The 21,923-nt window shown below is 36.0% G+C and overlaps 1 protein-coding gene across 1 annotated transcript in view; it reads left to right on the top strand.

The window, feature by feature from the left end:
* The first annotated feature begins 5,688 nt into the window (after positions 1 to 5,688).
* LOC139711833 (kinesin-like protein KIF28P) overlaps positions 5,689 to 21,923 on the top strand; it is a 54,300-nt gene continuing 38,065 nt past the window's right edge. The window contains exons 1-7 of the mRNA XM_071623683.1: positions 5,689 to 5,706; positions 6,312 to 6,414; positions 8,988 to 9,004; positions 9,649 to 9,671; positions 16,465 to 16,589; positions 17,338 to 17,416; positions 18,408 to 18,471. Coding sequence (XP_071479784.1) covers positions 5,689 to 5,706; positions 6,312 to 6,414; positions 8,988 to 9,004; positions 9,649 to 9,671; positions 16,465 to 16,589; positions 17,338 to 17,416; positions 18,408 to 18,471 — 429 coding nt within the window. The remainder of the gene's footprint in view (positions 5,707 to 6,311; positions 6,415 to 8,987; positions 9,005 to 9,648; positions 9,672 to 16,464; positions 16,590 to 17,337; positions 17,417 to 18,407; positions 18,472 to 21,923) is intronic.

The following is a 21,923-nucleotide window of genomic DNA, read 5'->3' as shown; positions in this document are numbered from 1 at the left end:
CCGCTATACCACTGCGCTCACCGTGATTACAGTGAATTGACGTGAAATATATAAGGCGAATATTAGGTTGCCACCCAGTTTTGTATTTATTGTCATCTAAATGTCTCCAAGGTGTGATCAGCTAACGTCTCTCTTCCACGTCGTACAACAGTCGTCCTTGCTTCCGGCATACCCGGTTTTTTTCCCCCTTCGTCTTTAGCACCTGGCAACCCAACTAATTAAAGCCACATGATGGGGTGAAGAGTATTTAAACTAGGTTCAGATGTGTATTGACATAACGGTCCCCTTGGTATTTAACGGCAAACGTCTGATAGGCTTCTCCAGTCGCTAGAATCACCCAAGAAAACCTGCAAGAGACCTCGCACACAATACACACTATACTAGTACTCGTATATGCGTCTCTTGTTGATGGTAAAATAAAGTGTTCGCACAACTAGATGAGAACTGAAAATGTAGATGAAAATGTAATTATGCTTCATGAAGTTTGATGCAGATACTGATCTGTGATTATCGGAAGGGATTTGTTTATAAGAATATAAGAGTATCTATAACGTTTGTTACCTACGATATATCATTCCGGTGGTTGCGAGATGAAATGTAAGTTTAGGCCCTACAGCTGTATTTATTGTTTTGTGAAAAGCATAAACATACTATTTAGTTCCATGATCATACTGTGAGTACGATGGCTACTGCAGTTTCATTAGAACAAGCAACAGTAGCAATGAGAAATACTATTCGTTTTTTATTGTGAAATGTTTCTTGGCATCTTAGAACTTGGATAAACAAACGATTCGTAAAACCAGGGAGGTGAGACCTCCCTGGTAAAACTCATCTTTTACTACGTCACCAGCGGGAGTTAGGTGCATGCTCAAGAAGTTTGCAAGATTGGAGTCACAACTGTCTTATTCTTTTGGAACCCATGTTCGATATGGCTACTCAAAAATATTTGAAGTAGGTGCCAAACTCGGATGCCTCATTACATTATGACTAGTCTTTCTCCATTAAGGAAGATTATGTCTGTAAAGGTGATTACTTTTCACCACCCTCCGTCATGTAAAGGATGAGCTATATGAAGACACAGGGGTACTTGATACGCGAATAGAAAATTGTGCAAATAGATGGCATTAAAAAGAATCGACTGAAAATGTCCTGGTAATAATCTGACATATTCATTTTTTAAGAACTACACTCGAAGATAATAGCATCTCAGTTTTAATTGTTGGAATTAGGCAGAAAGTGATAAAATGAGCTTTCCAGGAGGGTAGGCCCTGCAGTTTGATTATTTTCAAACACAGCTCCAACTTACATTTTTACGGACATTTCTGGAGGGGATTGACTTTTCAGGTGTGAGTTTCTTCAATTTGTCTCCCTCTACAATATTATTGACTCTTATTTTAGGTGATTTATCATAAGGGGAAATATATCATTTTATCTAATGGATAAACAAACAAAATATACTCGATTGAATATATCAGAGTTCAAAATAAATCTTCAGATTGCTCAGAAAGATCGTGGTTTTAAAAACCGAACATGAAAGAGCACAAATGCACCTGAGGATTTTTTTGTGCATTCATATCAAACTGATGACACCTGTTTGTTTGTTCAGGGAGGTTTGTTGTAGAATGTAGCCAGTTGGAACTCCAGCTCGTGAACCATCTTGGATGTTTTCTTTGACTCGGGCTATTGAATGAATAATTAGCTAAGCTCACAAATCAAAACTCTTGCTTCTAAAATTGATGCACGCTTACACACGCCAACACACATATTACGTACACGCGCTCATCGCGGAAGAAGACCTCAAAAAGTTGTATGGTTGCCTACAACAAATTACGTAAGAGTTCATTGAGCTTGCTTGTGATGAAGGCTGTCACGTTTGAAGCTGAAAGGAATTCACCTGTTCTCCTTTGTCCGCTACCGGTTCCGTGTTGAGGTCTAGAAGATTCCATCTTTCCTTAGAGGGGATTTGATATAATTTATAATTCATTGTACTCCAAATTTCATGTTTTTGACATTAGATGAGGTATTTAAATCTTATCAATTTTTACTAGTTATTTTTTTCATTTCTTTTTAACTGAGAATATTCAAAGTAAAGAAAGTAGTAGAAACTTCAACATGTTAGATTTCCCTCTTTGTATGTTGACGAGGCAAGACAGCCTTACGTCAATTTGTCCAGTTGCCTTGGTGCGCACACGCTCAACGTGGAGCACTGAACCATGCAGTACGATTTCACTGCCTGTTTCGACGTATGTAGCATGTAGTGAACAGGCGTGAGGCCGGTGTTATCTTTGGTATGGTAGAACACTTGACGTCTACTATTTCCTCACTGGATTGGATTCATAACATACTGGATGTGGCAAGTGGAAGCAAATTTGCTGGAATATGAGGAAATAGTGTGTAGATCGCGATCTTGACCCGTCATTTAAGAAAGAAGGGTAGGATAGATTGGGAAGAGACATAGTATTTGCCAATTTAATTAGGAGGGACACCGGAGTGCTGCCGGGGAACCACCACGTCTCAAGATGTCGGGTGGAGGGGAATCGTAAGTATATGCCCGTCTGGCATTTGGATCCCACTAACTTTCTATTTAGGACCAAGATACATTCTGACATGACACTAATACTATAGCTAACAGTAGTGAATCAAGTGGGCACTGGCCATAGCCATGGCAGTGTATGTATTTGCAAAATCGGTGAAGACACAGCCACGAGAATAATAACAAATTCAATGTTCGGTATGTAGCTAGTACTAGTAGAATTCTACAATAACATACCAAAGCATTTACAGCCGTTTGAAGGTACTATAATTAAGCTGACTGATTCACTAAATCTAATCATCATCAATCATCATGTCTAGGCCAGGGTCGGGTGTCACACTCGCATACATATGGTCTATAGTGAAACAAAATAGATCTACTATACCACAAGATGGTCCATCATTTCATAGCCAGTAGGCGAGGCGAGACCAGACCAAATTCACAAAGTTTCTTTATTTCAGTGCTACAGGCTTCCTTAGTTTCGTATGAAATAATGTTGCATTAATTGGAACTAGCACTTGTGTACTATTCACCGAACACCACTTCTACTACGTACTCTACATTTCATGGCCGGCGGAATGGGGGGGGGGGGGGGTGCACTTTTTTACACCATACAAAGGAATACAGAAAGGTGTCGCCACTTTGCGCCCCCCCCCCCCCCCCCCACTTTTTTACCCCCGGAAGTGTGGAAGAAAGAAATGGAAACCTTGAAGTGTAAGGCTTTGTTTTTGCGCTGAACGCCCCCCCTTTTTTTTTTTTTTTTTGTTGCTTGTTAGCTCATGACACCTGGAAGTGGGCCCCCCACTTTTAAAAATGTGGCGCCGGCGATGCTTTACTGTACTACCGGATCTATTTTGTTTCTATGCGGTGCGATGGCCAATTAATATGTGTCCTTTGTTTATGACTTGTTTGCACCATACAAAGGAATACAGAAAGGTGTCACCACTTTGCGCGCCCCCCCCCCCCCTTCCCCCCCCCCCCCCCCCACTTTTATACCCCCGGAAGTGTGGAAGAAAGAAATGGAAACCTTGAAGTGTAAGGCTCTGTTTTTTGCGCTGAAGGCCTTTTTTTATTTTTTATTTTTTGGGTTGCTTCTTAGCTCATGAAACCTGGAAGTGGGCCCCCCACTTTTGAAAATGTGGCGCCGGCGATGCTTTACTGTAATACCAGATCTATTTTGTTTCTATGCGATGCTATGGCCAATTAATATGTGTCCTTTGTTTATAATTATGTGACTAGCATTGACTCCCTGGAAGATGGATGTTCCTTTTTCTATTTCCCTTTCCATTTTTCAGTCGATAAGAAACACAAAAGATGGAGTGATGATGTGTCATTTAACCCATAACATATGAAAATACAATTATTGCAAGTTCCTTTTTCCACCTCTAGAAGTGAGATAGATACAAAAATAAAAAAGTGATAACGTGAAATGTTAATCTAATAAGTCGAATTCTAAAATAGTTTGGGAATACTTTTTTTTTTATTATAGCTATGCAGTATTTTTTTTTATTTCCCAAATTTGTCATGCCCTCACCCTTACTCTAAACCTACACATCAACAGAAATAGTACACTCTGTAAATACAATGTGTGTCAGTGTTCATGTCATAGTGATGACCTGATTAATCTTGCTTTACATATTTTCTTGAACTTAGAACTCGAACTTATAGAAGATCAAAATTTTGAATGGCATTTTAAACCATTAAACTGCTTTCTTTTCAACTATTTACTGAATGGAAACAATGAATATCACTTAAACTGTAAAAAGGCAGTATTGTGATAAAATTTAATATAGGTTCTCAGTTGCGTATCCAAAGTTTATGACCATTGTTTTTACCAGCTTCATCCTGAAGTGTACATGTAAGTTCATTTTTATGTGGGTAGGAATCATGTAGGATATTTTCAAATTTTGTACAAGTTGTAGTGGTTATTAGGATGGCAACAGTGCATTAGGCACAGTGTTTCGTAGAGTACTCGGTATTCCCTGCCTAATGAAGCATCACACCTGATTTGGGTGCAGGTTGCTATCTTTTCTGGATGTATTATACTGTCCAAGCAAATACTCACACATCTTGGCTATTTTACATTAGACACACACACACACACACACACACACACACACATAGCTTGTTGTTCTCAAATTTACATCAAATGCCCTCACAGCACTCCATTATTGATTTGTGCCATCAAGTCCACAAATATCAAGTACTCTGTTGATGCCCAACACAACAGAATAATCACTGGGGGGTTTTACAACAGGCATTACCATTGTACCAGGGGTACACTATGCTATCAATACTGCAATATTAATACAAAGACTGCTCTTGTATTAAAGGGGCATTATAGTATACTGCAGACACACATCCATCTCATCTGCTGCATTGCAATGAAAACCTAGTGATTTGGCTTTGTCAGTAGTGTGCCTACATCTACTGTAGGTTTTTTGTTTGTGTGTGTGTGTGTGTGTGTGTGTGTGTTTGTGTGTTTTAGAATGGCCATGACTTGAGATATTTCTTGATCTCTGACATCCAAGTGGTCACAAATCTTTCATTTTTCTTATCTTCTTCAAATATTCCCCATTCAGAAACCATGATAATCTCAGATACTTTTAACACATATGTACACTTTTGATTGATATCCTTGTCAAATGTGTACATTACTGTAAAAGTGGACATTTTAACGCATTTTGTGCAACCAGAAAATATAAAAGCACTTAAATATTTTGGCTCATTAAAATTATCACTTTATAAGTGTCTTCTGCATAATCAAAAACATGCTATTAATTCATCTTACTCGTGAGAGTGCAAAAAAAAATACACAGAAATATTCCCTTTTACAGTATACTCAACCAGCTCTCCCTGTCAAAAGCTATTTGCCAGCTGAGAAGGAATTTAGTCAAATGTATGACAAATCATTATATGCCAAGTGGTCATAGCACTTTTGCAAAGAATTTAGTAGAGAAAGTGATATTTATACATTTCATAACTAAGTTAAGGTATCTTAAAAACACTGATACATTAAGTGTAGATAAAAGAGCTACATGCAATATATCTGTACTGTTTATACTTTTTTTTTTCAACATGGATATTATATGTCATGTCATGTTTAGCCATTCTAGAGTGACTAGACTCACAGAAAATCGAATATAAGTATGAATATGACAGTTGAGAGATTTGTCAGTCGTGTTTATCATGTGGACACAACAACTTTCTTTATGACAGAAAGAGCTTAATTTCCGTACAGTCTCCAGCTCTCAGAATCATTGCTTCACACATTCATGATCCCAGCAGTCAATTTGTTCCAGTAGCCCAAGTTTTTAAATTTATTCATTCATTTTGGTTGCTGAGCAATGCAAAAATTATTTTCTTTTTTAATCTTTAGAATTCCAAGTCAATCGCTGTAGTTTGCTCAATTAATAGTAGAACTGATGTATACACACATTCAGGTATTTGCATAAACTAGCTATTTTACAAAATGTGTTCAGAATTACGTATACAATGCAAGTTTTTCTCTTTTTATGCCCAAAGGGTGCCGGAGGCATTATTTTCTTCTTTTTTTTTTAGTAGCTAATCTCTGTATTGGTTGCTTTTCATACTGATTTCATGATGAGTTGCCCAAAGCATTGTTTCAGAGTCTGGAAGTGAAAGTACTTGAAAGACAAAGTAGGAATGATGCATATTGTAGTGGCGAGATCTTAGAAGAATATGGTCTTTGTGTGACAGACTGTGACAGTGGCGTAATATTTGAAAGTATTCACAGTTTCACTGTGTAATCATTCAGCTGTTGTTTCTTTTCTTTCATCACAGGGAAAAAGACAGAGGGGCAAAATGTGTTATTATTATGAATGGAGCCACAACGAAAATTCAAAATCCAGAAGCACCAAGTAAGTACGGTATTTAAAAGAATGTAGCTGTGTTATAGTACAATAGAGAATGTTCAATCTAATGTTGTTAGGTTCAGGGACTCAATTTTTTTTTTTTCAAATGTGGTGGATATATTGCTTTCATATGAAGTTTAAACTTTGAAGTTTATTAGCAACAACATTTGAACATGTACATTTTCAATCATTATACAATTATATTTACATACATATATGAAAAAAATACTTATCTATTACTCCTTTACAATAACATGATTAAATGAAGACATTTGAGATTTAAATGTGATACATGTAGCGTAATTCTACAAAGTTGTTGTTAACAAGGAAACCAAAAGTTAGCACACGTGCTAGTCGAGATTGGTCACCTTGATCTTCATACTAAAAGCTAAACACAAACGAAAAATTATTACATGGTTGGTTGAAATGGCTGTTAATATTTAAATACACTGTACATCATATATTTTCTAACATAGAAAACTAATTATACATGATACAGTATATAATATCTATTAGAGAAGGAAATCTGCAAGGCATTTACGAAATGTAGATCTTTTGCTTTGTTCACGCATTTCTCGTGGCAATGTGTTCCAAAGTTCTGGTCCTAAGTAAGAAATCAAAAATTGTCCCTGTGTGGTTCTAAATTTTGGTAAGTACAACATTCTTCAGAGTTGTTTAAAACTCCTGAATGTGTATAGGAATAGGAAATTTAAACATTGGGAAATAAGATGCATACATGTAATTTGAAATTCAGATTTATACCCTTATTGCTATATCTACAGAAGTCATTGTTATATCATACACACATCCACACACACATGAAAATTATATATGTGTAGACAGGGTTGATACATGTAATTATTTCTTTCTGCTCTTGGGTTAAAGGGTGTGTACAGTTCTGGTTGAGGTGAGGAGTTAGCTTTTAACGTTTTGCAAGATATTCAGAAACCACTCTATGAGATGTCAAAGCGCATGCAATTCTAAGGGGTATCAAAAGTTTATTTGATGAAAATCGGTTTTGAAATGGCTGAGATATCCCAAAACAATGTTAAACAAAGATATCCTAATAAAAGGCGTGGCCTGTCGCCTTTTATTATTGTCACTTTTTTTGTGTGGATATCTCAGCCATTTGAAAACCAATATTCATCAAATAAATGTTGAATCCTGCTTAAAATTACATGCTCTTTCATATTTCATACTAGGTTTTTCATTATCTCACTTAGGAATGTTCAAAACATGAATCCCCACCTCAACCAGTACTGTGCAGTCCCTTTAAATCAGGGAGGTGGTCTTCCCCCTCCCTGGTTAAATACATCACAAATTTGTGTGACCTTCCAGTTTAAGCCCTTGTAATTACCTTTAGTACCAGTACTTGGTCGCAGTGCATTGTTTTTCATTTTTCCCCTTGGCATATAGTGATTGATTATTCTGTACAGTAAACCATATATATACTTTATCCGATATTAGTATTTCAATGTATCCTATCCGTTTTATGTGATATTCTAGGATCAGTTGTTTATATCATTGAAGGGGCAAAAGTCAAAACTAACAAGGCACTTTTGAACTTTAATCTGACATTGAATTATAATATCATTATTGAGTAATAGAAGAGTATGAGTTATATGACATACAATTGGGTAGCTCACACAAAGTAATTTCAAATGAAAAAAAGTTTTCTGATTTCTGATTGTTGTTGATTTTTTAAATATTTTTCTTTATTATCCATTTTCTTTGGAAATAGTTAATTGTCATGCAGGATTTTCATATATCCTTTATACTATGTTATATAACATAATGATTACAGCATGCATTTTGTTTGGGTATTTCTCTGTAACAAATTAGTACCGATGTCCATTTGATCTTATGTGTGAAGCAATTTTTTGTTCTCATTTTTTTAATGTTTTTATATTGATCGTGTGACGAAGCCAAATTTCCATGTCATATCTTTAAACATTGGTTGGACCAAACAGAAATGAAATGAAAATAAAATGAAATGAAATTGAGACACGAAGTGCATTCAAGACAATGGGCATTGTTCAAACATTGAAATAAAGTGTTTTGGAACTTGATATTTTAAAGTATTTTTAGCTCAGATCAGAGTACTAAAACAGTTACATTGTATATTTCACTTGCATCACAAGTTCATGCCAAATATGCATTGAAGATACCTCAAATGCAATGAATTTCCCATAACTGGGTCAGTAAGATACTTCTTGATGTTCTAAATAGGCAAAGATATGAAAGGTAAAGTTTACTTTACCTCATGGACCCTATGCACATGAAATATTGCCAGAGAGAAAAAACAGGAAAATTGATAATCTTGCTGTGCATGGCTGATGAAGTAAATCTTTATGTCATACAAGACTATAGTGTTTTATTTGAGAACAAATAGTACTATTTTACAAGCTGTGCAGCTTCTGGTTAATGGTGTGTGACATGTTAGTGCAATCTGCCTAAGTAGTGATGAATTGACTAATGTATTTTTTCCCTCTCTCTCTTTCTTTCCCCCTCTTTCTCTCATCTTCTTATTTTCATCTCTCTCTCGCTCTCTTTTTGTACCCTCTTCTAATTGCGAACAGAGGATGAACCTAAGTCTGTAAGTATTAAACAAAAATGATATTGTAAATTGTTCATAAAAATGTAGCTGCAATAGATTATAACACTGCATGTTAACAAAGAAAAGACTGGTTACACAATATGACTGTATAGGTCAGTCTCTTCAATTTTTCTGTCTAGATGGTCAACATAACTGAAGTTGATTTACAAGTAGGCTTGACCAAAATTTGCTTTTCAATATGTAGACTTTATTCAGTCAATGTGCTGTGAAATGTCATGGACCTACAATGAAATGTTGACCATACTATTTGTCAATCACCATCCTAGTGCACTTAATTGCGACTAATTAGAAAATCTATTTTAGTATTTGTGTGTGTGTGCTTACAGAAGAGATCTTGTATATATTATGATTTTTATATGCATGAGATGTCTTTTATCAAGTGGTATTATGGATAACTGTCAGATTAAGCAGTGAAACACTGGTGAAACCAACTACAAATTGTCACTTTGAACTTTGCTCTATTGGATCTTTATCTCTCAGAAATGATAAAGTGATGCCAGGTTCATGTATATCATGTCTTTACACAAGCAGTATAGAGCATGCAGGAGTACAGAATAAATCAAATATATAAGTCAGTCATATAATCACTAATATTTTGTCTCTTTTCTTTTCCTCTCAAACAGTTCACATTTGATTACTCATACTGGTAAGTAAACATTACAATTATTATTATCCACATTAACATCTGCTTGCAAGAACTTGTGATAGGGAGATTAAAACTGTCTTGTAAGTTCAGTGTAGCAAACTATTGAAATAGGATCATCATGAATGCATGACACTGATCAGTGGCAGATCCAGAGGGGGTGCACCGGGCGTGCTCCCCCGCTTTATTTTTTATTAAAACAAAAGAAATAAAAAGAAAAAAATGGGGGGGGGGGAGGACCTGCGCCCCCTATAATAAAGGCGCCTCCCCTTTATGGAATTCCTGGATCCGCCCCTGCTAATGGTTGTAATAGATACAAACCTGCTAACTATACATCATTGGATTGCCATGTAATGTAACCATGTTTAACCATTCATAATGTTGAAGAATGACTTATTGTTTTGGATTGATAGTGTCATTTTCCTGTGTATGTTAGCCTTCATTTCATCATTTCTCATTGCATGGCAGATACAGCCGTGGAGAAAAGTATGATATCCACTTGTCACATATTCTTTTTTTGATACAGTCTAACCTATCTTAGCAGTCACCTTTCTAGTGACTACTTGTCATATGAAGTCACTAAAGCAATTCCCCGATAGAAAAGCTGTGTTAAAGACCCTGTTTGTAGCAGCCACCTGATTGATAATGGCCACTTTTTTTGATTGCCCTCGTGTGGCCACTATAGATAGGTTTGACTGGTTTTCATTCTTTTTTTTTTGTTTTTGTTACCGTGGTCATGTTCACTGATTATATCCATGGTTCTAAGAACCTGTGAATCCTAGAATGTTGACAGCACTTCAATTCAAATTTGTGAAGAATTTGAATTTGAAGAATCTTATGTAAAGCATGTGACATTTATGTACATATTGTCTTCTCATCTTCATTTTGTCATAATATGCAGCACACATTGCTAGGCCACAGACATAACTCATAATGTGGGGGGTTGCTGTATGCATGATTTAATTGGCGTCATCTATATTCAGTCATACTGGTGTATTGATCTTTACGTCACATATCCCATGCAAGCAATTACCTCAGATTTAGTCATCACTAAAGAGCAATGTACTCCCACTTCATCAATCTTGATTTCATGAGCTTAGACAATCCTCATTTGTTCAGGACCTATCCCAAAATACCTACCAGAAATTTTTCTAAGTCACTCATCTAGTAGACACACACATTTTGCATACACACACACATACCAAAATTAACCAACCCCCAGTAAAGCATTTATTGTGCGCGAGCACTTGGTGTAATCCCAGCAGGTGCATCGCGTTTCCTGGACTCTGTATCGAGTGTCACGCTGTCTTTCCACTGGGCCATTGTTTGTCATCGTCCATGGTAACAGCCTTTGAGGTCCCATTGTGCCAATCTACCTGTGCAAACAATAGGGCCTCCCTCTGGGGAAATCTAACCAGGCATGAGATAGTCTATTGATCGCAGGGCGATCAGGCTTTGCTACAGAAAGACAGGGAGGGAAGGGAAAAGCGGGGTTTACCCAAAAGACGGTCCAGCATGATGTTGCTGCATAAGTGTATGCCTTTATGATAGGGTTGTTTGTTTGTTGTTTTATTTTTTTTATTGTTACCTCAAGATATGGTTGGTTTGTATGGCAAGGCTGGTTATATTTGAATTTGTAGTATGACATCCTGGTTAATGATTAGTTCCTTTAAGTTACTGCCAAACATCCGTCAAGAATTGTGAAGTGGGTACAGATTGGAAGAGATATGTTGAACTTTGGGTCCATGAATGTGGATTTTTTGTGGTTTAAGTAAACAGCTAACGTTGGTGGCATGATATTTTTTTTTCTTTAAATTGCGTTTATGTATGCAAGCATTCAATATTCATTGATATGTGTATTGGAAAAGGAAAGTGTGACACTTACATAGTAATACAGCTACTCACATTAAAAAAAAAGACTGCTTAGTATTACATGGTGAAAGCGGCTATTTATGTAAAGAGTGTACTGTAAAACGTGATATATTTGCGGCATGAAATTTTCGCGAATTGGAGCCAACAGCCTTTTTCATAGCATGAAATTTTCACAAATTGCCACTGGCGTTCAATGCATATAGTGTAGACAAGAACTTTCGCATGCATTTTAATTTCGCGAATCTTGGCGCTCGTGAAATTCGTGAAATTAAAATGCATGCGAACATTCCTCGTTTTTACAGTAACTCATATCAAAATAGAGTTGTCCCATCAAGGTTGTACTTTCTGTTAGGTAAGGTCTGATTTTATCCATCCATACTCTCCCCAGCACTCATGAAATATTAAAAAGAAACTGATTTGTTTACAGTGATGAACTTTATCACTGAGTTATACATAGTTCCCCACCTCTCCTCCCTGTCTCCTATCTTCCCTGGAAACAGAAAAAAACAAAAACAAAAAGGAAAACCTAGCAGTTGGTGCCCCAAATACTATGATGTTCAATTCAGTACCAGATACATGTAGCTTATCAGATCATTCATATTGATTGCCTTTGTAGTGCAGTACATTCAGTGCATTAGTAACTGGTTATATTCATGACTTGGTTATCCCATGATATGGATTTAGAAGAGTGTGAGGCTATTAGATTGTTTCAGCCTGTATAGTATACTTCAATAATAACCCATTGCAAATCCTCACCAGAATTGCAGTTCCCTTTTTAAATTAATTGTTATTAATTAACATTTGTTCAAAAGTATTCATGGATGATACAATTTCAGTGCAGGAGACCTGCTTCTGACAATGTCAGATATTTTGTAGCTTCAATTAGATTTAACAATTTCACTTGTGTAAATGTGAAAAAAGAATGGTGAATACATTTTTTTTTTTGTATTCTAAGCTGTAAAAATCATGGATTAGCAAGAGAAGTGATTTCCAACAATGTCATTTACCCTGCAAAATTATTTCACCATTATGATAGATTACACATGCTACATTCAGACAAGGATGATATCTCTGATAACTCTTATGTTTGGTGGGTTAAATATCAAAGTCTACTGCAATATCTCATTTCCCACTTTTGCATCCCCCCCCCCCCCCATATAGTTCTGTCACTCCCCAAATGGTTTAAATAGTGGATTAAATGGTGTCACCTCTATGAGACTGGGTTAATTCAACATACCATTTGTAAATTGTAAAGTAAGCATGAGCTTTCCCTTGGAAAAAAAATGGATAAAATCTTGCTGAGAAAGATGATACCAATGTGCTTCATAACTGTAGCTCAGATACCAACATTTAATCTCCATCGTATTTGCTGTCTGTTCCTAGAAACATTCATAAATCTGTGTTTGTTTGTGTTAGTGTTTCTATTCTTGCAGATACCTGTTCTCAAATATCAATACGGCACAGTGATGGAAGTTGCTATGATTGCAAATGTCCTCTTGATTGTTTGTATTTTTTGTTGAGCTTCTGGGGCTACAGATATTTTCTGCACTCAAATGTAGATAGTGATAATTACCCAGGGTCTCTCATTTGTATAACCAATTTTTAAGCTCCTGTTGAGACTCCATTGTCAGTGCAATCTGGCTTAGACGGGAGTAGTCATTCATTAGTGAATGCCCCAGCAAGGGTTACCATGGGTCTGCGTACACAACGGAAAACAGGCTTACCCGTCTGTATCTCCACTGCTGTGGAAATACAATGGCTCTCCTTGGGCAGTGGGGAGTTTCCATGGGTCTGTAAGCTGAGTTGTACTATTTGTGGTAGAAAAAGGATGGAAAGACTTTATTGCTTGATTTTTGTTTTGGATATCATTAGACCAGAGTAGCAACCAGAGTACATGCACCTTTCCAATAATGATCTTGTCATTGTGAAGGCCAAGCTCCAAAACACCTTTCTTTTCTGTAATTTCTCTCCAGAAATTGATAGATTGTCCCCCCCCCCCCCCCAAAAAAAATAAAAATAAAATAGAAAATATATATATATAATATAAAGATATGTATATGGAATGTAAAAATTTGTTTCTGTTGTGATGAAAGACGACATATCTGCAACTAAGACTTAATATGTAAACAAAAGTTGCCTTAAAAGCCATATTTGGGTTGATGATGGAAATGCAGGCATTTCATTTTAGTGTTTCATTTTTGTATGAAATAGAAAAGAAAAAATAAGGCCTTTGTGCCAAAAAGGAAGCTTTTGTAATTCACTCTAAACATGTCAAGATATATTCTACCAGCTCTCTATGATAAATTTTCTTTAATGAAATAAACTTCTGGTACCAATATTTCAGGTGGCTATCAATATAATTTGGAATCTGCCAGACACTAAAAGATGCTGCTGCCACTCATCACCACATATCCATGAGCAAATGTGTGTGTTTTAAAGAAAGAAGAGAGAGAGAGAAAAAAAAAAGGGGGGGGGGGGGCCCTATACAACAAAAAATAAGCAAATCTTAATGCAAGGCTGTCTAGGTATATTTCAATGTGCCTAAAGTTTGATTGTGCTGCTGTGTACATATAAAGTTGCTGTGTATGAGACTACAACCATTTCATATCTTGGGTGGCGGGGACATGTGTTAACAGGGGCAAATGAATTTATTTTTGAACCGTGATCCAAAAACAAATAACTCTTGTGTATGAATGGGTCTAGTGCCTTCTCTGTCCACAGTTGTACACATTTGATAGGGACAGGAAATTCCTCTGTAAAGGCATTATTCAACTGTTAGAGTAATCCGCCCAGCGTATACCCAGCTGGACATTCAGTTTGACGAGGCAAGTGTATAAAATAAGAGTGCTTCCCATGCTATAGCTGCCTACATCATTACAGTGTCTGCTTCCTTAGAGGACAGCAGCTGGTTAATTGTTGCTAGGCAACCAGCCAAACTGATGGCTAACTTTGAACACGACCCTGACTGCTGTGTGTACATTAGGCTTAAGTGGGTCTTTCAGTGGTAACATGTTTCCTCTCTTCTCTTTCACACAAATATTATGCTTTCATGGAGTCTTTGATAACTGCAATGTGTGGTGGCTGCTTATCTTTGCAAAATGATTTGCCTTAGGCTAGCTAATTTTTTTTTTATTAGTGTGAAGCTTTTCTTCAGTGATTTCTTAATTTTTTCCCATCGTTGATATTGTGTGTGTGTGTGTGTGTGTGTGTGTGTGTTGTTGTTGTGTTTTTTTTTTTTTTTTTTTACAGTGATATTGATTGCCTGTTTTTCATAGGTATGACCAAAATATGATACACTGCAAACATTCAATGAACCAGCTGCTGTGTGTATCTGTTTTAATGACATCATTCCTGTCCATTGCAAGCATTCCTGTCCTTGCAGAGTTTGCAACAGTCACACATCTTTAATATTAATTTCATTTCTGATGTGGAGCAGCCAGATTTTCAAAGTTATATTCAAGTACATGTATATGCAATCATATACTTGAACATATACATACAAGTACATGTGTATGCAGTATATATGCTTATTGAACTAAAAGGAATGAGTACGAAGTTTATGAAGTTTTGTAGGTATTACAAGTTGCAATGCAAGAATAGTAGGGGTAGATTTTCTCTTACAAATGTATTTAGAAGAATGACCAAATTTATTCAGAATCGTGACACAAATTATCAGAATTTGATCTTAATTCTCTCCTTGTTGTGCCCGGGCATAATTTGTTCACATGATATGCCATATTGTTGTGGGAACACACTCTCAACATTTTCTCAGCAGTATATTGGTGAGATCCCACCAACAAGACAGAAACGGCCTTGTCTGCTATTAAAAGTCAATTATGCATTGTTTGACTTATCAAATATTGACTTTTGAACAGGCCAGCATTGAGGCCATACGATTGATAAAACTGGGAATTGATAGATAATGAGGATTCCTTGTTTTTTTGTATGATATGCTTACTTGTCTCTGTGATGTTTGATTTTTCTATCTGTTACCTTTTGAGTTACTTTTTTTTTGGTGTTTTTTTTACACCTTACTCTAATTAATTTCTGCTGCCCAAATAACCTGAAATACATGACGTGAAATATTGCAAGACCACCCCTGCATGTTCTGCACCAGTTTGTAGAATAGCTGTAAAACCAGAAGCATTCACATCATGAAGCTTTTGCGAATCGAAACTGAAGGACTTTTTTTTTCTTTTGCAGCGTAAAACTTTTGCGAATTGCTGATGATGGTGGTGTAAAGCATTGTATTGGCATTCAATGCATTGTGTAGACTGAATCTTTTGTGAGCATTTTGCTTTCATTTTGCTTTCCTGAATCATCCTGCGAAAATTGCAAAAGATTCATCCCCATAAAAAATTCCAGTTTTGAAGTAATCGTAATGTTTGTAAGTGAGCTGGTACATGAGGAAAAGTAAAGAGGAACTGGATGTATTTTTTTTTCTTTTTTTTGTGGTGGTTTTTTCCCCAAAAATTCCAACATTTTAAGTCTGAAATATGCCATTTAAAATGTAAGTAGCTAGAAAGTTTTCCCCTGTGACCGGTGTCAATTATTTTCATTAATCATTCCATGTTTCCCTTTACTAGATATATCAGACATACATATACATTGTGTTCCTTTTCATCTACTGTATATCTTGTAAAGTGAAACATTTTGCTTGTCATAATTGTGTAGTAATGATGAAGATGGGGTACAATGTTTGAATGCTGCAGCAGTAATCTCGTACTCTGAGGATTTTGTGTTTAATTCAGTTGTCAGTTACCATAGTAAAGTGTGATTTTTGGTATATAATACTATCAATATAGATATTATTGTAATTATTACAATAATAACTTTTGTCATCTTCTCTATCCTCATCATTGCCATCATTGGCATGAAATTATTATCGTAATTTTTATTTTTTTTTAACATCAATTGTGTGAAGGTCACATGATGGTTTCACAGAGGATGATAAGGGCATACTCAGTGCCCAGCCAGGCAGCAACTACGCATCCCAGCAGAACGTGTTTGATGACCTGGGGCAGGGTGTGCTCGACAACGCTTTCAAAGGTGGGTGGGACTAGTGCACAGACTTCACACTTCCTCTTTGGTTTTCAAAGTCACTACAGTCAACTGCAAGGCTGCAAACTGTTCCTAAAATTTAGCAATTATTAGTAATTTCAGCATGTGACTACTGCTTTGTTCTTATAAAAATTCTGAATATTAGTAATTTCTTTGTGCTTCTATGCAAAACAGCACATTTTCTTTGTTATAGTATGTGTTTCTGTGCAAAATAACCCACTAATGGTATTTTGTAAAATAAGAATGATTAATGAATTGTTCACAAACTTGTTGGCAGTTGTGCAACGTACTGTAGCACAGTAAAATTGTGTGTGATTGTAAGATTGAACCCACCCAAGCAAGAAGTTGGAAATGAGTGTTAGGGAATATTCAAGGATAGTTGAGTGATTAATTTCCAGTATACTGAGTGGTACTTAATTTGTATGTTTTCAATTCATGTTAGTTATCGCAGTCATATTATGCATTATTTTATGTGTATGTTTATTTTTATGTATATGTATTTTTTAAAACAAAATATATGTTTTTGCATCTGTTTTATTTTTCCCAGTAAGAAGATGAGACTGATATTTTAAGCTCTTTGGAGGTTCTCCATGTACCAAGATCATTCTAGTAACAGCCAAAGAATTGATATATATCTAATTACAGTGGTGCATGTTGTATCATCAAAACTTATTCATATTTATCATTGTCTAGTATATCATACCATTGACCAGTACTTGTTTGTTTTTTATTCCAGGTTTTAACTGTTCACTATTTGCCTATGGCCAAACTGGTGCTGGAAAATCATATTCCATGGTTGGATACGGGCAGAACAAGTAAGCTTTTCCACTGTGAACATACTTTACTTTTAGAGAACTTGGATGGCCCCATTTTTGTTTATTGAATCTGTACAACAAATAAGGCCATGTATATGCAATAAAGCATTAATTATTTGTCTATTCCTAATTTTGAATTTAAGTTACATAGTATTTATGTTTGAAGTTCTGTTGAACAACTGGGTTGATCACATGACTAGTTCATATATATATATATATATATATATATATATATATATGTATATATATAGCGAAAGAAAATGGGTTTTCATCGGGATTCGAACCCGAGACCTCCGGATTACTAGACCGGTGCTCTACCGACTGAGCTATTGAAAGCCCTAGATCGGTGTTCGTCCCAAACCCTTAACTCTCTTTGCTCGTGTGGTCAGAAGCTATAGTGTGTGTATGTGTGCCACACACACACACACATTAACCTGACATAAACCCAAATGATGTAAATCAACTTTGGAATAAATGTGAGGGATCGCCGAAGCGATGCAGCCTTTTGTAATATATTTTTGAAACAAGGAAGGAAAAACTGACTAGAAATAATTGTAATAATTGTAATAATAAAAATAATATATATGTATATATATATATATATATATATATATATATATATATATATATATATTTCTTTTTTTTTTACTTTGATGCAGTCTGTTCAAACCTAAGCACACATGGACTTCTTAGGCAAAGAGAGAAAAGCAGTGATTACAAGGATATTATAAATATGAATGTAGAAAGATTTATTATGATCATAAATGTTACTCATAAACATTAATTCTAACAGACTTTGTGACGAACGTTTTTCTGACTCTATCAACTCTTTTTGTGAAACCACATTGGGAAAAGAAAATATATGTTTATTTACTTTTGGTTTGATGTTTCATGGAAATCTATGGTATATATGAACCTTTATACACCTTTGATGTCTGGTCAATGGAACACAGCTTTAAACTATCATTCTTGATTTCTGTGTGTCTTCCAGGGGTATTGTTCCTATCACCTGTGATGCTCTCTTCAAGACGATTGAGGCAGGAGATGGCGCCACTGTGAGTATTACATAATAATCCATATATCTGTCATCCTACAGATTGTTGCATTTCATTCGAAAATTTTCGGATTTCTTTTTATCAACATCAAACCTTTGACTTGTATATTGTTTACATTTCAATTATATCAAAATATGTCTATCTGGTGATAAACATCATGTAGCTATACAAAGTAGGTCTTCCTGTTCATATCTCTTCCTACCTATGTTACTAGCTAGCTGTATCTACCTGTATCTGTCTATCTAATGTATCTTTCTGTCTACCTGGTATCTCTCTGCTTATCTATCTATCTATCTATCTATCTATCCATCCATCTACATTTCTGTCTATCTATCTATCTATCCATCTACATTTCTGTCTATCTATCTATCTATCCATCTACATTTCTGTCTATCTATCTATCTATCTATCTATCTATCTATCTATCTATCTATCTATTTCTCTATCTATCTATCTGTCTTTCTGTCTATCTATCTATCAATCTGGTCTGTCTATCCCTCTACCTGTCCACCAACTCATTCATTTCTTTATTTATGGGGGAGGGAGGAGTTTGGATGTTGAATATGATGGAATTGTTGCAGTTTCCATTTGATATCCACTTCTTGTACTGAGCTGGTATAGGTTTTGATGATAGACTATAAAGCCATGAAGGGTTTTGACACTTGAAAAGTATGATGCATCTCAAACTCATACTTTGTGCCAGACACCGCTTTAATCTTTTATACCTCTCAATCTTTACAATGTGATTTGAGTAGCCCATGAATCATAAGAGTGCATTACATTGATACACAACTAGATGGGAATGAAACCCATAAAGTACATGTAGATTGTGTGAATGCCGCAATATTAGTAGAGCACATCAGCAAAGTTTGAGGAAAATAGGACAATCTGTTCAAAAGTCATGAATTTTTTAGGTTTTGGCGTAGCCATCGCCGGATGAGAAGACTGATACACTTTATGATGTCACGTTTTACTGACTGTTAAATCATGCAAATTATAGTCAGTCACAGATAAAGGAATACAGGATGTTGTAGGTATAAGCTGCCATCCAAATTGTTGGTGGTATAAATGTCAGGTGGACCACTTTACTTTATTGCAATTTTCTGTCATTGCCCCATAAATTCAGGAGTCACATCCAGTTCCAATTTTTCACACCTGCATTTCATTGTAAAGAGGAGGGGATCAAATGGGCAAAAAAAAAAAAAAAAAAACTGTGTTAGGAAACAGCAGTCCATTTCACGGACCAATGAACTTACAAATGGTCCTGATGAAAGAAATGACTTTGCTAAGTGGTGCATGGTAATTATATTCGGAGCAATCATTCACTTTTGAATTTTTTTGTCTATTGCCAGTGGCTTCATAAAAGGAAAATTATGCAGTGAGAATGAAGTTCTGTATAGGCTGTTTTGGGGGAACGGGGTGCTCTTTCATATCTCCTTGTACTCCCTAAAAGTCAGCATAGTTCCCAATTGCATGTTTTTCTTTTGACATTAAGTCTGCTTTTCTCAGTTCTCAGTTCTCGGGATTTCAGTTGAGATTATTAGCAGCTCATAAACAGATGATACACATTTTTGTGTGTGTTTTTTAAATACATTAAAATATGATCATGCTTAGGTAACTTCCCCAAATCCCTGTTTGTGATTTATTTAACACACATAGTCCTTTGCAACAGTGCCATTGTGTCTTATCCCTACAATCCACATAGCTATGCATATAAGTTGAAAGATTCTCTGCAAAAAAACACATTGCAGGTAGTTTCCACTCAAGTAAACCTAAATTCCTTGGGACTGTGTTTGACCTTGCAAGTATTAATCTCCAATGGTGTAAGGTAAAGTACCAAGTGGTAAAAATAAAAACAAACATTGTGTGTAGTGCTGTTAATAATGGTATCTAATGATTTCAGTTGTAGTGTCCAATGGTATATTGCACAGTAGTATCAAAATGGAGATGTTGAAGTATTTTATGTTAATTGTAGTTGTAGTTGTATCCAGTTGTATACGACGTAGAATCCAGTTTCATCAATTGTAGTGTTCAGTGGTGTAGGTCCTGGTGTTAAATGATGATGAATAATGACAATGATAATATGAACACTTGCAATGTGCTGGTATCCACCACCATAGATGCTCATGGTGAAGAGAAAGGCAGAAAGGAAATATCTACATTGTATGAAGAGCAATATGAGAAAAGGAGATGAAGGAAATATAAAGATTACCTTGTGTGACTACATTCTTATTTTCAACCACAGCCTGACATGGTGAGGAGTTAAATGAAAAAACTCCACATACAGAGAGAAGTATCACATGTGAATGAGAGATGTTATGTTTATGTTGTAGTGGAACAGTGAGTGCACACCAGTGGAATTGTTCTACAGGCACTTTTTATGCCTCCGCCACGAAGTGGTGCCGGAGGCATTATGTTTTCGGGTTGTCCGTCCGTCCGTCCGTCCGTCCGTCCGTCCTTCCGTCCGTCCGTCCGTCCTTCCGTCCGTCCTTCCGTCCGTCCTTCCGTCCGTCCGTCCGTCCTTCCGTCCGTCCGTAATGAATTTTGTGGACAAGGTAACTATCAAAACCTGTTGAGGTATCCTAATGAAACTTGGCATGTATGTGTATTAGGGGGTGAAGTTGTGCCCATCAACTTTTGGGTGCACATGCTCAAGGTCAAAGGTCAAAAGGTCAAGGTCAAATACATAAAATTTCACTATTTCCACCATATCTATTGAATGCCTGAAGATATTTTCTTGAAACTTAGTGTATACATGTATTACCCAATTAAGATTCTCTGGTGAAAGTTTGGGTCATGAGGTCAAAGGTCAAAGGTCAAAAGGTCAGGGTCAAATACATAAAATTTCACTATTTCCACCATATCTATTGAATGCCTGAAGATATTTTCTTGAAACTTAGTGTATACATGTATTACCCAATTAAGATTCTCTGGTGAAAGTTTGGGTCATGTGGTCAAAGGTCAAAAGGTCAGGGTCAAATACATAAAATTTCACTATTTCCACCATATCTATTGAATGCCTGAAGATATTTTCTTGAAACTTAGTGTATACATGTATTACCCAATTAAGATTCTCTGGTGAAAGTTTGGGTCATGAGGTCAAAGGTCAAAGGTCAAAAGGTCAAGTAAAAATATTAAAACTTCTTTTTTTTTCTCCGTACCTTGGAAAATTGTTCAAGGTATCTTCATGGAACATAGTATATACATGTACTGACTGGAATTGATTATCTAGAGAATGTAGGGTTCATGGGGTCAAAGGTCAGGGGTCAAAGGTCAAGTGCAACACTTCAAAATTTTACTATTTCCCTCATATTTATGCAATGCCAGCAGGGTTATTATTTTTTTTTACACTTGGTGTATGCATGTGTAACCTCATAGAAATTCTCTGGAAAGTTTTTTTTTTTTCTTTTTTTTTGCCTCAAAGGTCAAAAGGTCAAAGATCAAGTGAAAGT

This window comes from Diadema antillarum, unplaced genomic scaffold (genome assembly GCF_040938485.1).
Source record: "Diadema antillarum isolate AM-2024a unplaced genomic scaffold, OU_Dant_1.0 seq00001710_RagTag, whole genome shotgun sequence".
Classification (NCBI taxonomy): domain Eukaryota; kingdom Metazoa; phylum Echinodermata; class Echinoidea; order Diadematoida; family Diadematidae; genus Diadema; species Diadema antillarum.
Note: the sequence above shows the minus strand (reverse complement) of the source record. Positions and strands in the feature narration are given on the sequence as shown.